The 16,729-nt window shown below is 44.8% G+C and overlaps 2 protein-coding genes across 3 annotated transcripts; both read right to left on the reverse strand.

Annotated features, from left to right (window-relative positions):
- Nucleotides 1–6,435, reverse strand: slc20a1a (solute carrier family 20 member 1a). 2 transcript variants are annotated; one of them, XM_067227884.1, is made up of 11 exons: nucleotides 6,312–6,435; nucleotides 4,863–5,556; nucleotides 4,583–4,723; nucleotides 4,354–4,439; nucleotides 4,124–4,220; nucleotides 2,547–2,666; nucleotides 2,230–2,442; nucleotides 1,449–1,920; nucleotides 1,042–1,227; nucleotides 761–845; nucleotides 1–419 (listed from the first exon to the last, which is right to left on the reverse strand). In XM_067227884.1, the coding sequence occupies exons 2-11, from the start codon at nucleotides 5,209–5,211 to the stop codon at nucleotides 264–266; spliced, it is 1,905 nt and encodes a 634-aa protein (XP_067083985.1). In that variant the 5' UTR covers nucleotides 5,212–5,556; nucleotides 6,312–6,435; the 3' UTR covers nucleotides 1–263. The 2 variants fall into 2 exon arrangements, with proteins under 2 accessions (XP_067083985.1, XP_067083984.1); XM_067227883.1 differs by having other exon boundaries at nucleotides 6,271–6,435.
- Nucleotides 6,436–10,015: 3,580 nt separating this feature from the next.
- Nucleotides 10,016–14,569, reverse strand: vgll4l (vestigial like 4 like). Its single transcript, XM_067228067.1, has 5 exons — nucleotides 14,411–14,569; nucleotides 12,491–12,614; nucleotides 12,048–12,282; nucleotides 11,312–11,387; nucleotides 10,016–11,024 (listed from the first exon to the last, which is right to left on the reverse strand). Exons 1-5 carry the CDS (start codon nucleotides 14,475–14,477, stop codon nucleotides 10,660–10,662), a joined length of 867 nt encoding a protein of 288 aa, XP_067084168.1. The 5' UTR covers nucleotides 14,478–14,569; the 3' UTR covers nucleotides 10,016–10,659.
- Nucleotides 14,570–16,729: the final 2,160 nt, after the last annotated feature.

Below are 16,729 nucleotides of genomic sequence, written 5' to 3' on the forward strand. Positions count from 1 at the left end.
TCAATTACAAAAGTGTTGTAACATATTCATAGTATATAACACACGATTTTTTTACGTGTCTGAACAATAATGATTAGACAAGAACAACAATTCATTGAGCACATTATATAATAATCAACTGAAATGATATTGTGTTCAACACATTATAGTAATTCAACAGTAACATTTATAACCAACAGTCTTGACTTGAAATGTACACATAACTTAATATCTTAAATGGTGAAAAAAAATGTTTGAGGAAGGGCGGAGTCCGGTCCTGGGGCTCACAGGATGACGAAGGTGAAGAGTGCCATGATGGCGGCACTGATGAGCCCGGAGATCGGCACGGTAACGAACCAGGCGATGAAGATGTTCCGGAAGAGACGCCAGTCCACAGCCTTCTTAGAACGCAGCCAACCAACCGCCACAACTGATCCCACCTGGGTGACGCAGCGAAACGTTTACTCATTACAATGGTCTCCTGAGTCAGGTGGCTGAGCGGTTAGGGAGTCGGGCTATTAATCAGAAGGTTGTTGGTTCGATTCCTGGCCGTGCAAAATGATGTTGTGTCCTTGGGCAAGGCACTTCACCCTAATTGCCTCGGGGGAATGTCCCTGTACATACTGTAAGTCGCTCTGGATAAGAGCGTCTGCTAAATGGCTAAATGTAAATTATATGTCTGGCTGTATTTTATGCTGACAACTTGGAACTGTGGATTATGTTTAACTGGTAAACTGGGCTCAGGGAATTCAGCCATGTGTAAAAGATGCAGCTTAGTTACCTTGCAGTGGGTAGTGCTAACTGGAAGGCCAATGTTGGAGGCCACGACCACTGTTAGAGCTGAAGCCAGTTCAATGCTGAACCCACTGAAGAAAGAAATACAAGTTTTTACTCCAGCAATGATTATGCACTTTGTAACACGTCCTATATGTTAATTTGTTTGATGTCAAATCTTGTCTGCTCTATTCGACACGCCTGAAATGCCTGAAAAAAAAACAAGTATTTCACAGGAAATAACTGTGTGCATCATGTGACTATGAACCTGAACTTTGATTGGTGTACCTGGACGGCGTGATGGGAGTGAGGTCCTTCCCCATGGTCTGTATGACCCTGCGGCCCCACACCCAGAGCCCAGCACAGATGCCCACTCCCCCATACAGCAGCAGCCAGATGGGGGTTGGAGCAGTGGACACGACCGAGCCACTCTCATAGACCAGCCACAGAGCCACCAGGGGTCCTATCGCATTGCTGAGAGAAAAGGCCAAAAAACAACATCAGTGTTTAGTCTGAGTAGGCATGAAAATTGATTTAAAAAAAGCATTAAACCGGCCCCGTGTTGACCCGGTGTCTTTTTGTCTTAAGTTTGGTTTCAATATGGTTGGGAACTATTTCTTTCATCATCCTGTATGCTAACTCTACACATGCTTGTTACCCAGAGCCCACGTTGATACAAGGCCGTGTTGCCGTACCTGACATCGTTGCCTCCATGGGCGAAGGAGCCGAAACAGGCGGTGAGGATCTGGAGGAACTGGAAGAGCTGGGACACCTCGGGCTTATCCACCTCCAGCTCGTCCTCCTCCAGAGGCAACTCCCCGCCCGCCTCCACCGCCCCGGCCCCCTCGCCGGGCGCCACGGCGTCCCCCCCGGCCACCGCCGAGCAGTAGCTGTTGTAGCTGTCTAGCCGGGAGCGTCGCTCCTGCGTGTCGTCCGACTCCTTGTACCTGGGGTCTCCCTGGATGCCGTAGATGGCCATGGTGTAGGAGGTGTAGCTGTTGTTTCTGCGGATCGGCCGCTCCTCTATCTCCCCGATGCAGTCCCCGACCTTGGCCAGGTGGAGCCGGTGGAGGAGGTCTTTGTAGAGGCCAGAGTCCTTGCTGACGATGTGGGACTGGCCGCTGCGTGGGTCGGTTATGGTCATGGGGCCGACAGAGCCGTTGAGCCCTAGTTGAGGGGGGGGAAAACGACAACATCGACATTTAAAAAAAAGTTTTTGTTTTGTTTACATTTACGCATTTAGCAGACACTTTTATCCAAAGCGACTTCCAAGAGAGTGTTTTACAAAAGAGCATAGGTCACTGATCATAACAACGAGATAGCCCCAAACATTGCAGGGAGCCAAACATGAAGCATACATTGTGAAAACCAAATAAGTCCCAAAGGGAAGAACAATAAGATCATGTTGTTAGACAAGTTACAATTAAACAGCAAGTTTAAGGTACATTTCCGAAATGTTGGTCATACGTGTCATACCGTTAGAGTCTAAGTCTTTGGTGTCCATGTCCTTATTATCCAGATCTGGATCCTCAGAGTCTCCTATGTTGAAGGCTACTCTGTCTCCCTCTGCTGGTGGGGTCTGGGGTGGTGGACTTGGGGGCCGTGGAGGAGGCGGGGGGTCCTCCGAGACTGGTTTGGACGGGGTCTTCTCCATCAGAGGAGTCTCACAGGGCCTCTGAGCTGCCTCGCCTGAAAAACCAAGCTCCCAATTCAGACCACCGCACAGCAGTAGGCAAGGCGAAAGTGGAGCCAAAGAATAATTTCAGTGATGGAGAACTGTGATGAGGACATACGTCTGATCTTCTTCTTGAGGTGCGGGCAGACGATGAACCACACGACCAGAGCGGTGGCGAGGCCGAAGCCCAGAGAGAAAAGCAACGTCCCCCACCATGGAAACTGGTCAAACCCCAGCACTGAGGACAGAAAGGAGACAGGCGTCTTACACCAGAGGGAGGAGAGCAGGGCGCAGCCACTCAAACATCCACACAATCCAGTATAGCCACTATATATAAACGTTCTCATTTAGGGTTGTGCACTGAGAGAGGTTAGAAAGCAACTGCCAAAAGCTAAAAATGGAATCATGTGAGTCAATGTTTACATGTACTGTGGCTCTGAAGATGGGAAATCTGCCTCCCACCTCCCCCCACCCCAAGAACGTCTCAAGAGATAAGCATGGGTACAAACATTTCCTCTCACTGTGAAAATCAAGCCCCATCTTGTGTTGTGATCATGTGACAGAATTTCCCATGAATGTTCTAATTCTAAGCCCCTTCACAGACGCGCGGGTATGACCTTGGCACGGGCCCAGGGAAGACCCAGTCTGCTCCAAACAGATAAACCAGACAGACAAGCACTGTGGCACAGTGATTATGCTTTTAGACAAGACTCATTAAGGAACCTGCCCAGTTTAGGACGGACCAGTGTCACATACTAGATCACCATCTAATTCTATGAACTGCACTAACTGGTAGGAACTGTTTGCTGTTCTAGTTGGATAGCAGACCTACTGAAGACATGGTGAAAAAGTGACTGCTATCTCTTACTGTCTCAAGGGAGCCATAACAGATGAGCAAGAAATGAGATTAAACATGACAGTTACAAAACAAGCCACAGGCAGAGAAACTATAGCACATAAAACGGTTAGTTCTGTCAATAGTGCAAGTAGTGTTCAATCAAGTGTTTGTGCGTGTGTGCTTAGTTCTATGAAAGGGAAAGTGTATGTTTCCATGGAAATATATGAAGAAAAACTGGTGTGTAATGCGAGCGGGGTGGATATCATGGTGGATATTGTTCCTTGTGAGCGTGTACGAAGCTATCTGTGTGTAGAAGGCACACTGCTGTGTACGGTGAGATGCAGGTTGTGTGGTGTGTGTTATTCCTTGATAGACACACACCGGCCTGCAGCCTTCAGTGAAGGACCCAGGCCAGTTGTCTTCTGGAAAAGTTCAATCCTGCAAGTGAAACAGAAAGGAGCAAATGGCCCTTTTAATAACCGTTTTCCTCTCAGGGGATTAATAAGAGAACTCCCAGCAGAAGTTCACAGCGTTCTTTGTTGTTTAGAGAACCAACACGCTGTTTAAATCTCTGTTATAGCCACCTGCTCTGGATTTAAGCTGATGTCATTAAAACAAGAGGGATCCACAGTGTCTTCTAAAGAAACATTTTAATCAGACATTCCTTTCAAACTCCTGTCCCAGGTTTCGTTTTTTCACAGCCGGCATATCAGTACTACAGCCGTGGAGCGAGCGTTTGGGGTTGCTGTGTGTGATGTGATGAGAGTTTGGGAGGGTGGAGGGTGTAGTGTGAGGAGAGAGAGAGAGAGAGTTTAGGAGGGTGTGGTGTGTGCTAAGTGGGGGTCTACTGTACTCACTAGGGGCTCCTGTGTACATGATGGAGAAGGCGTTGATTGCCATGGTGACGGCGTAGAAGACAGGAAGTGCTCTTAGGCCGTTGGGGACAGGGTCATCCTGGGGGAGGAAGATAACGGCTTAAAAATATAATAATAAGAAGGGATTGAAATAGATCTTTAGTCCATGCATATTATTCCCACTGGTCCCCCCCCCCCCATGGTCAAAACACCTCAAAGAAATGTCCTCCTACCTTGTTCAAGATGAACTTACGAACAAAGTAGAAGAGAAATGCTGACATGATGCCCGACAGCAGAGGTGAGAGAAACCATGATGCCACTGATGAGAGAGAACTGATGTCATTCAGTCTGTTTTAGTGTGCTGACAGTTGGAGCAAGGTTTCTTTTTCATCGTTAACATCTTGTCAAATCATGTCAAAAACAAGCACAGAATATAACCCAGAACACAAGAGATATACACACCAATACGTAGGAGCTCCATCCACTGTACCCCCTGGTGGCCCCTGGCCACCAAGGAGAAACCAATAGTGGCTCCCACTATGCAGTGGGTTCCAGAGATGGGTAGTTTCAAAAACGAAGCTACCAACTGCCACACAGCAGACCCTGTAACAGAAAAACAGGAACTTTTCCACCTCGTTTTCCCCCCATTTCGACTACAAGCTCAACGGAATCCCCATTCGTCCTGGCTCAACATTTCGACCCCCAGGTGACGTCAAGGCGGGAGCAGGGGGGGAACTCTTACCGAACATGGCGCTGATGGAGCCCGCCATGAGCACGTGTTCGGAGCCGTTGTACATGTTGACGTCGATGATCCCCTTGCGGATGGTCTCGCTGACTTTGGCCCCTAACAACATGGAGCCCACCGTCTCAAAGACCGTGGCCAGGATGCAGGCCTGCCGTAGGGTGACCACGCCCGACCCCACCGCCGTACCGAACGAGTTAGCCACGTCATTGGCGCCCACTGAGAACGCCAACACGAAGGCAATGACGAAGCCTAGCACTAGTAGCCACAGGTATCCAGACATGTCGGCTTGATAAGCCAGAGCCATAGTGGTGGCTACCACCCAAGATGCAAGCGTTGTAGATTCCATGGTAATAAATGACTTTGTGTCTCTGTGTAAAGGGTTATGAGGTAGGGTCGCTATAGACTGCCACTGCAGTTCTAAGTTGTGTCTCAGTGATAACAATGTGTCACTGTTCTGCCTTTCCTGAAATAGCCTAATCTAGTATTGAAAATTTTTATATTTATGTATATACACAAACAGTGTATTTCCTTTCCAAGCTGAATGTAATGAAAGGCTACAGGGAAGGGGAAAACAATAATTGTTATGTAAGTATAGAGGGTTTGTTTGTTGGTTTGTCTGAGGGCTGGGATAAAATGTTGATCTGAATGGTGTCCATTGTGTGACAGTCTTGATAGGTGGTATCTCTCAAACCTGAAAAAAGACAATAATTTAACACTTATGACAGAACGGATAGGCTAATCTTAAATGTCCATAAGTTCATACAACATTGATTTACGGAGTCTAAATAAAGCTGGTGGGTAGATCTGACCTGACGCCTGTAATGTCCCCCCCCCCCCCCCCCCCCTACTGCAGTGCTTTGTGTGAGGAGAGGAGTTCGTCCTGACATAACGGGTTAAGCTAATATCTATGATTACTTAATCATCTCATGACTTAACCTTATCCTAACATCATTTAAATAATGATCAAACACAGTCTTATCTAAGCCCTCCACGAACTAAAGACCAAAACTGTTCATTTAAAACATTGGCGGCATTCAAGAGATATTTAGATTCAGCATTCAAAAGGGCAGCCGAAAGTGAAAGTTTTATCATTCTGGAGAGGTTAAATAAAGTGCGTCGCGTCATAACTCCAAAAGAACACTTCGTACAACCGCAATCAACACTACATGACAAACCTAGTCAACAATGTAAAAATTATTATAGTGAAACAATCGATACAGGTTACATGTTATGGTTAGGCCGCTGGGGTCTGTACAGTGCATTTGCACCATACGGACGTCCAACCATACAATTTGCGCGAACAAGTGCGTCAGTCATGCGCGTCTGACTCATGTCATTACTAAAATGTAACGGTGCTGAATGAATTTGTATCCAACAATAACAAATTAAATATCTAGACACTCACCAAATAGGTGAAACAAGTAACTCGATGATGAAATCGTTTACCTCTCCCCGCTTAGGTTTCTTGGAGCGTTCGTTCGACACGAGCTGTCAACTGTGCGGCAACTGTAAACTTTCGGAAGAAGTCGAGTTTGAGTTGTTAATGGTGGTCGTTCTTTGTTTAGGTGTGAAAATTGTAAATGGGCTTATATATTCTGTCAATGGGTGGAGAATCGCTGCATGCGCACGCAGTCCCAGAATCATGAGACCCAGCTGCGAGAGGCAGCAAAGCTTAATATTTAGCTTGTTTACAGGAAACATTAATTAGCTTCCCGTTTTAGAAAGGCACACCTTGTTCAAACAGGGTGATCATTTTACCTGTCTTAAAACCAATACACGTTATTTACAGTAGTATGTTGGTGAAGAATGCTTAAACAATTTATAAGGCCACGCTAAAATAGGCCTACACCAAACTTTATACATTTATAAAAGGTTAGAGTGCAAACAAAATCCTTAATCTCTCTCTCTCTCTCTCTCTCTCTCTCTCTCTCTCTCTCTCTCTCTCTCTCTCTCTATCTCTCTCTCTCTCTCTCTCTCTCTCTCTCTCTCACTCTCTCTCATTCTCTCTCTCATTCTCTCTCATTCTCTGTCTCTGTTTCAATCCCTCTTTCCCGTCTTTAAATAAAACCTATAATACGTTTTACTCCAGTTTAATTATAATGGCGATAATCATTTAGCACTGTCAAACACTGTCAAAGCCCTTAAAATTATACTTGGATTAGTGAATAACTTTTTCTGTGAAGTTTCCATAAAGATCTGCACAACCTGGCAAGTCAGCGGAATTAGCCCCTCTCTGTAATGCAACATTGCACTCAAAATTGCTGATGGCTTCCCTTTAAACATTACTGATTATTTCATAGTTTTTTAAGATGAGGACCTAACAACCTCAGTGTTGTAGCTTGGATTTCGTGACAACGTTTTAGTCAGTGCTCAAAGGATACACATGACTCTGGAACAGACATTTTTGACCTCAAATCCATGGGAATGAGGTAAACTAAGCAGAGCGCTGCAAATGACTGCAGTTCCAAGTCTATTAATCTGTTTCATAATAAAATAAGCTGTACAATACTTCCAAAAGAAGAAATGACATACGAAAATCAAAAGAAAGTTTAAGAAAGTGTTACTTTTTAAAAGTTAACACTTTGAGAAATAACAGTTTTTAATCCTTAATAGGTCGATGAGTTGATAACTGATGTGTGTAACGTCTTCATGTGAGGAATACATCCTGTTAATAGTCAGGAGGAAACTGGAACAGGTGACCAGATGTGCAGTCTCTGCCGTCCCTCTCTGTGAGTGTGTGAGACTCTCTCTCCCGTCTTTCAGACATGGTCTGGTCAGAAAACCACAAGGTTGGTCTTCCTCAACTTAGACCCAACCCAAACTTTTAGATGAAAAAGACAGAATGTTCTTAAAAGTACTTGCGGTTTGCAACTCACTCACCCTCGGGCTCTACAACTACACCCCCAAGAAGAGAAATCTGTGAGAGAATTGAGTTTAATGTTTCTACATTTCAAACATGTTAATGGATTTCAAGCCAGCGAGTTGAGTTGGGCAGTCGTTCAAGGGGTAAAGGAAGTTGCAAAAGCATGATATCCCACTCAGTCCCACTGTCCTGGAGTTTGAATGGACAGGGAGTCCATGTTTAATGTGTAAGCAGAGGTGTTGTGTTGTAATACAACATATCTGCATTCTGTCTTCTTTTAAGTTACTTTCCATACATCTTTTCACAATTCACTTTGGTAATCCCTTGTATTTCCCAGAATTTCCCAGATTGCCATGGCAACTCATGGCATAACCATAAGAAATCATTATGGTAGCTTTAATGATTACTGTCAAGCAAAAACAAGGGTTGTGTTGGAGCCGTTGCACATCAAATGTGTCATTTCGGTCTGAGCTGAACAATGCTTTTTGTTTACCTTAGGAGTGGTTTTTGGAGTGTCTCTCAGTGCAATGTCTGTCTGTGATTTTGCTTTATTCACCTCTAAATACCTGCTCACAACATTCTCTGGGCGGTTTTGGTTTCCCACAGTGTTCTGTGGAGCTGTAATACTTTGATTGTCACTTCTGTTTTGGAGGATCATGCTCAGAGGCAATTTGAAGGTCTGTAACACTGCCCACCATTGTTTATAAAGATAATTTAATAAGCAGTGAGTTGGTGAAGCTCTCACAATGAACAGGCTGAAGGACTGTTCAAACAGCACTCCAACAAAACACCACTTATATGTGCCTCATAGCTACAAAATACCTGTGGGAGAAAATATAATAGGGAAGATATCAATCTGAACTTGTAGAATCTGCATGCACACATGTATGAACACACACATACATACAGGCCTACATGCGTGCATGCATGCACGCGCACACACACACACACACACTTACTAAGCTTCATTGTTTAAGAATCTGTAAAAATGGGTTTTAGAACCTGAGTATTAAATCCCTAGTGGTATGGCTGTTGAAGACTCACCCCTGGTGGTAAGCCTTCTTATGTGTGTATGTGTGTGTGTAAAAATCATTATTTCTAATTGGTGGTTCCCCCCAGATCCTCTAGATGGCATTAGCACCTCTTCCCATGTCAGGAACCAGTAGACAGTGACTGGGCCGGGCTTGACTGTCTAGTGTTGTCAATTAGATATTAATTAATATCTTTATTCTTAAATCGGTAATGTAGCTGACACTGAAACATAATAATAATCTCGGAGAAGTGTGTACGTTCAAGAGGTATTTAACTTCAGATGTGAGAGATCCTGAATCCCACTAACGGAGATAAACAGACTTATATTCTGTTTTATTTCCCCTCTCACTTAATTCTGGAAAGCCCAAAGCGCCACATGAGGAAAACTTTTCAAAGCCTGCATATCATTAAGAGGGTTATACAAGACCGAACATGTAAATAAGCAACTGAAAAGCAAGATTCGTTCTCAAGCTCAGGCTTATGTTTGCCCTACCTTTCAGTCACTCTTTCCCTCCCTCCCTCCCTCCCTCCCTCCCTCCCTCCCTCCCTCCCTCCCTCCCTCCCTCCCTCCCTCCCTCCCTCCCTCCCTCCCTCCCTCCCTCCCTCCCTCCCTCCCTCCCTCCCTCCCTCCCTCCCTCCCTCCCTCCCTCCCTCCCTCCCTCCCTCCTTTCCCTTGCCAAACTGGATCTGTAGGATCTTTCAGAATCATTTTCTCAGGAGACAGGAATGTTAGAGCACAAGCCCTACAGCCTGTTTGAACTTGCTGTGTACATTCCCCTCAGTGTCCCAAGGGAAAGAAGCTTCAACCAACTTGCTTGGCTAACCTTTTACCTCACTGTTCATTTAAGCTCAGGAGACCTCTCCAACTCCAAACTTCCTGTCATCCCATTGACCAATAAGAACACCGACCTGCTCCTCTTCACTGAATGTCAGAGTGCCTCATCAACTGTGTGACCAGGTGTACGTGAGTTAAAGGATGTGTTACAGACACACAGTGACTCACCGCTGAAAACTCAGTCTGGAGTGCCACAGGGCTGTCTTACCAGACAGTAGGTACCTGTAGTCTTTTGTTGGATGTTGTTTATGTCTTGGTACTATAGGCAGTGACTCATATTGTAATTAAATCCTTATCAGCACTCTTCAGGGGTCTCAAAGGCCTGGTGATGCTATTTGGAATGTAGGTTCGAAGACATTGATCAGCCGTAGCAGCAACATTTGATAGTTCAACAAATCGACAGATGAAACGTACTTTATGTTGAATGAATGTATTTCCCAAGTTTTAAAGTTATACATATGCTTTTTTGTGGAGTTGTATCCATTTTGGGCGCATTGGTATAATCAATTATGGAGTTACATCTAGTAATAAATAACTTATCTTAACTTGGGGGGGGGGGCTAGAAGCTGGCAGTACTGCTACATAAGTGTCACTGTGCATCACATGTAAAAAATACAAATAAAAAGATGAAGTTGTTAGGAGTATATACAGCAGATGATTAATTAGACTGAAAGTAAGGACCCAGATATGTTGAAATATAAATAGGAATTACAATTGTGGTATCTTCACCACATGAAATGAAGGAGACAGTTAGTGAAATACAACATTGGAAATATTTCCCACATCCTATGTCAGAGATAGACATTCTGTTGACAAGCAATTACATCACACAGAATTCAGGAGAAATAAAAACATCACAACAATGTGAGACTTTGCCTTTTGACTCAAAACTGTCGCAGAAACAGAAAGTCGTGATGTATCGAAGGGTTCTACTAAACAGTGCGTGGTACATCAATCAGCTCCTCCTCTCTCAAACATGGTGCGGAAAAGCATGTGTTCATTCTTGACGCTCCTTGAAATGCTGTGTTCGTTCTTGTCGGGAAAAGCGAGGAACGGTTCTCGCTTTATTTGGTAGACCAGAAGGTTGAAGTCGTGGAGCTCGGAGACTCTTTGAGGGATTGGTTGGGGCTGTGGCTGTAAGTGGGGGAGTGAGTCACGCTGGGGCTACTGGGTGGGGAGGATGTGGAAGAGGAGCACGAGGAAGACTTGGATTTGATCTGGAGCCACTTCTCCCCCAGGGCCTTGGCGAAGTGGTCGTCTACGGAGACACTGATGCTGATCTGTCTGGAGGAAGCCCTCTGGTAGTCTGGGCCCAGGGAAGAAGCCCTCTGGTAATCGGGCCCCAGGGAAGAAGCCCTCTGGTAATCGGGCCCCAGGCTCCTCTGGAAGTGCTCATCCACCACACGATCGGAGCTGGCCTGAGACACCACTGGAAGTGAGAGCAGGGGGAGAGGCGCTCAGGTTTACGTTTACATTTACATTTAGTCATATCCCTATTTCCGTTTCCGCCCACAGACGTACACTTCTCGACGGGATCGATGAAGTAATGACGCGTTGGGAGAGCCAGTGGGATGAATGTGTTGACGCAAACAAATGTGTATGCTCTATGTTGTTTCAATTATTATTAACATGTGAGCAAATGACATGTTTCAAGTACCATATATTATTAGACGTGATTGTTATGTTGTTTTAACATCGTCAGCAGTATATCCTTACCTGTGGAGGAGCGGAGTGGAAGTCGAAAGACAGTGTTTCTCACCGAGGGAACACAGGTGATGACCGAAGGACGGATCTGGTCAACGAGACAACGAGACAAAACATCATTAGTCAGCCAAACTCAGTTCGGTTATTCATTTAGGTTTGAGATGATGCATAGCAAACAAGCGTACGCCCATGCAGCAATTGACCATTGTTTGATTTTTTTGGTTGCCCAACTGTATAATCAGTTTATTCATTTTGCTAGCTTCTCTCAAGCTCTACGCCTAACACTTCCAGACAAGTTCAGATTCTGGCAAAGCTAATGAACCAGCTTTGTTTGGGCATGGAGGTCCACAGAACCCCCCCCCCCCCATGAGGGTGGCAGAAACAGGTCAAAGAGACAGCAGTGTGTTTGGTCTTGTTGATGACATACCTCCCACCATTGCTCACATTTTCTAGTTGAATCCGGCTAGATTGCATATCTCGGACAAGCAGGGGCCTGCACGGGCTCTTAAGGAAGCGAGGGTGAAGAGGAGCGGTTGGAATCGCTAGCTAACCAGCTTGGAGAGACAAGCAGGCTTCGCTTGCCTGCGGCGGGGGGTGGGGGGGGCACTAAGCTCCCTGACAGATACACAGTGTTCTGTAGGGCTTCACTAATGACCGCAATGACCGCAACATGGGTGATCCTTTGTAAGCTAACTTTCCAAACAAAAGCACCTGAAGCCGTGGCCTGTGGAGAGGCAGATGAACGTACCTGTATCTGATTGGCTGGAGCGGGCTTGCTCTTCTCCTCTGTCCTCTCCGGCTCCTTCCTTGGTTTCTTGATGAGGTCCAGTGGCTCGTCCATGCATGGTGTGGAGTAGAGGTGGCTGGGCAGGGGCTCCTTGGCTCGGGGGCTCCAGGGGGATGTGGGGCTAGGGGGGACGCTGAACCCAGCCGCAGGCCTCGGAGCCCCTTTGGAAAGGCTTCTTCTCAGTGCTCTCTCTCTCCTGGAAAACCATGTAGACGATGCATCGTCATGCACTGATCTTACCGCCATCGTTCTCCCCTCATACTTTCACCATCCTCTCCATGCACTCTCCATCATGCCCCTCACCATAGGCCCATCACCCCCCCCATCACACAGACACAGACACACAGCTTTCAGGTCCAGTGTTTGTCAGTGATTGGATTGAAAAAGGAAAGGGTTTCACAAACCTTTCCTCCAGAGTTAGGCCCCGGTCGGAACTGTGCTTGCGTTTGATAGGGTGCACTGGTGGCACTCGGACTCTCTCATTGGTCATGTGTCTGAACCGGTCCTCGCTTCTGAGATTGGGCTGACCTGAAGGAGTAAAGCACAACCAACAATTGAATATCTGAAATGGATGAATGAACATCTATTTTAAACTATAGACAGCTGTCTGTGTATAAATATAAGACAGTATATACACATATAGACAGAATGTAGCTATAAATAGCTACATGTACTATCAGTCTATAGCTGTAAGTGTAGGAGAATCAATGGAGTTTGAAGAGGCTTTCCTTAACTGTTGTGGCATTAGGTGTGGCATTCCATGGGAAAATTAAAAGCTGTTATAATCGGTTGTAGGCTATATCCTCTCTGTGGTACAATTTCGTGGGAAAACGTTCCAGTCACCGTTAATTGTAAACTACGTTCGGCTGCAGAACTAGATATACCTGAAAAGTGAGTATTTCAACATAGCCCAGCTGATTCAATGCTAACGGTAAACCTTGTTTTTTGTCTACACACAATGATGACATCCTGATTATTTCCTCATAGAGGTGAGGGAGTGTGTTTCAGTTTGAGTCCAACACCTTTCTCTTCACAGGGCCTGCTTGGTGTGGCCCCCTCTCCATGTGTCACACAACAATGACTACCGTCCTCAGACTGGGCAGTCATACCTACACTCTTACAATGAAAGAACTTTCTAAAAGTCATCAACAAGCGCTAAGATCCTCTGTGATGTTGAATGGGGACGAATCACGTGTACACACTGTATGTCCAGTGCAAAGGGACCTATGGTGAAAAGAATTGTGCATTGCTACCTGTCACTCTTAGTATCCCCTCTTTCTTTTTACTAACAAACCAACCTCATTTGATTATTCATATTTAAATGTCATGCCTGAAAGCCTATTCAAATGTAACTGTTATGAAATAACAAAATGCCACTGTGTGTTCAAGCTGAGATAATAGGGGGTGATTAGTCTGCAATTTAAAACAAAACGGGAGTCAGATGGCTGAGCGGTTAGGGAATCGGGCTATTAATCAGAAGGTTGCCAGTTCGATTCTGGCTGAGAAAATGACGTTGTGTCCTTGGGCAAGGCACTTCACCCTACTTGCCTTGGGGGGAATGTCCCTGTACTTACTGTAAGTCGCTCTGGATAAGAGCGTCTGCAAATGACTAAATGTAAATGTAACACCAGAGTTCCAATGTGTAGTCCCTTTGACTTGAAAGTCTCCCAGCCCATCTTACTTCTGACAATCGACACCCTTCCCAGTCTAACCTCTGACCCACAAACCAGCCCTTCAGACACAGGCTGGTCACGGTGGAGGACATGTGCTGGGGGCCCGGGATTAACCACACCTCCAGCTATTTTCCTAGCCAGAGGCAAGGTTATTTCTCCGCTATCAGTGATGGAAACAATGGCCCAATCATTCTAAGTACCAAACTAACTGAATCAGCATTCATGGAAGCCTGTGAGATTCTCTGTTGAATTTTTGGGCAGTGTGGTGTGGGTTCAGGATGACATGATACAGTATATGGTATCTAGCAAAGCATGAAGAGAAAATATGGAGTTTTCTTCCAGAGAAGACAATCTCTTGTCTATTTCTCAGATTACTTTTGCATGGTGATGCTGTTTTGCTGGAGATCATATTTCTCCGATAAATTCATGACCGATTCTAGCACGCTCATTTAGGTTCCTTAGAGATACATACACACCAGACAGTTAAATTCTATATAGTTTAAAAAAAATTGATAGTCAAATAAACGTCTTTCAAACTCCTCATTACAAATCCAGTGAATTCATCAAACGTTTGCAGCAGTATTGCACCAAGTAACAACAATCTCAATTCGGCATTGTTTGATGAAAAGAACCAAAGAAAAGTAATGTTACCTTCCAAGATGTAAACTTTGAAACCACTGCTCATCCGAGTCAGGTAGTGGAAATTCGCAACGGCCATAGTTGCTGGTCTTTGTGTGTACGAATAAAGCCTAGTGCAGAGGATCACTTCGCCTTTTGGAGTCCTCAGACACAATGAAGCCCAATGATCCAGGTAATGGAAAGGTAATGAGACTCTGAGGCAGAGCACAGCCAGGTAGCGTATCAGGTGAGTTCAGAGTGCTTCCACCGAAGTCTGTTGCTGCACCATCATTGGTGTCTCTCTAGCCAATCACGGCACTCCCTTTCATTGATGTTGTTATTGTGTCGCAGGCAGAGCGTGAACACAGGTACTTTGGAGAGTTGAAACAGTGTTTTAAGTGTTCTCTAGTGCCACAAACCCAACACCATGTCCCTCACAGCTTTTGCAATAGATAATGTCAGGACTGAACATGACTGAAGCAGTTATACTTTCCAATAACATTCACTTCAACATAATAATTCTGATTCTGATAACAATAATTTGTTTAACAATTATTATTACAAAAAAAAAACACAAACACAAACATGTTAGGGAACATGTTTCCTATTTCTCTCCTAGATTCCATGGGGATTTTTCAAGTGTGTTTTTTTGTCTGCTTTCTGAAAATCAGCACCTGTCCGCCGCCCCTCCTCTCTCCTAATCTACAATCTCACCAAACTGCATTTTTGTGAGCGCTTAGCCCACCGGAGCTACAGTCATTCCACTGACCTGCCTATACACGCACACAGCTGTGCTGAGAGCCAGTAATCCAAAGGCTTTTGTTGATGGCCAGACAAAGGCCCCTAAGTCGTGGAAATGCTTCCACTATGAGAACAGTCTTGCCCAAGCGTGCTGGACAGTCTGGTCACACACCAGTCCTCTCTACAGCCCCCACACGAGACCCCCACAGTCGGCAGGAGGTCCAACAGCACGGCACACAGGCTCTTTGAAGGGTGTTGTGTATTGTAGGGTAGTTTGCAAACATCTGTACATCTGAACTGAAGGTATTTCTGACAAGCATCATGTTGATTTGTCAATGCATTCAAAACAAATAAATTACCAAATGACAATAGAATCTGTAGTCAATAATTGAACTCTTTTGCTTTTTAAAATGGCTTTCCCATGAGTACCCCATTTTAGTACCTTTTTTTTTTATTGCAGGCCTGTCACAATTCACATCACTTGACGCAGCGGCAATGAGAAGGTGACATTTCTTGCCTTGCCGTTGAAAATCTGGTTTGTTCTGGTTACATTTTGATGTGGTTCTGTAAAAGTGCTTTGTCGTCTTGTCTCAGGTGTTGCTTGGTTTAGCTTACTTAGGCTCGACAGTGACCCCTTGAGACAAATGTGCTAGCATGCATAGTAACATCCAAAATACTGTATACTGTGAGGCAACAACGCATTTGGACACTCATTCAACCCGTCTTACAGGAAATTGAGCTTTTGTAAATATACTATGCCTATCATACGTAACGTATGTTTATATATAGCCTACTTTTTTCTCTCTCTTTTGTTTTTACACATAGTGACAACATATGGTCCATTTCCTGTATTGAATTTGGTTATTTCTCAACACTCTATTTTTGGGGGCAGAGAACGATGCCACGTATAATATGTGTAGTAAGTCATAGACAATTGTATTGTGTATTTTTTCGCAGTCAATATCAAACAACCGAGCAACGCCCCTATTAGTGTATCATCAGCATCACGCTACGTCCTAACCTGGTCCTCTCCCCCAGCTTCCCCTGGGATGAAAGGGAGTGACGCAGAACCGATAGAAAAACTGTCTTGAACGCCAACATAGGTAGGGGGTGATGCTCCAACCATACGCTACCCCAGTTCCCCAGATTCAAGACAGACACACGGCCTGCCTAGTCTGAGGGCAACAGAGACAGATAACCGGTTTAGTTTAGCCTCACTGTCCTCTCGACTTTCATCTTATCAGCTGACGTCAGGAGCAATAATTCTACGGATATTCTACAGATTTGAATCAATTCGGACAAGTGAATGAGGTATGCCTTAAGGTTTTTAAATCAGACGTTCTTGTTGGTTTTGTTTGTATTTACAAAATAACCGTAGGCTACTTTAAGGACACTTATTCCACAATCATTCGATATGATTTGTATAAACTAAGGAAATAATTTAATTGATGAACAACTGTCTTAACCCAATTTATATTCTGCAAACGAAACTATATGATGATTATTTTCCCTCCTTTACATTTTTCTTGAAGCACATGACTAAGCAGTCACGAATCTTCACGCACCTGACAAGGCGACTTCAAAGAAACTGATATTTTTACTCCCTTGAAT

Source organism: Osmerus mordax, chromosome 24 (genome assembly GCF_038355195.1).
Source record: "Osmerus mordax isolate fOsmMor3 chromosome 24, fOsmMor3.pri, whole genome shotgun sequence".
Taxonomy (NCBI): Eukaryota; Metazoa; Chordata; class Actinopteri; order Osmeriformes; family Osmeridae; genus Osmerus; species Osmerus mordax.

Coding starts and splice junctions, on each gene's coding strand:
- slc20a1a (XM_067227884.1), bottom strand. CDS start 5,211: ATGGAATCTACAACGCTTGCATCTTGGGTGGTAGCCACCACTATGGCT. Junction 4,221..4,353: donor GTAAGTTCATCTTGAACAAG/GTAGGAGGACAT, acceptor TTCCTCCCCCAG/GATGACCCTGTCCCCAACGG. Junction 1,228..1,448: donor CATGGAGGCAACGATGTCAG/GTACGGCAACAC, acceptor CTTTTCTCTCAG/CAATGCGATAGGACCCCTGG.
- vgll4l (XM_067228067.1), bottom strand. CDS start 14,477: ATGGCCGTTGCGAATTTCCACTACCTGACTCGGATGAGCAGTGGTTTC. Junction 12,615..14,410: donor CAAAGTTTACATCTTGGAAG/GTAACATTACTT, acceptor TTACTCCTTCAG/GTCAGCCCAATCTCAGAAGC. Junction 11,388..12,047: donor CTCCAGCCAATCAGATACAG/GTACGTTCATCT, acceptor CTCGTTGACCAG/ATCCGTCCTTCGGTCATCAC.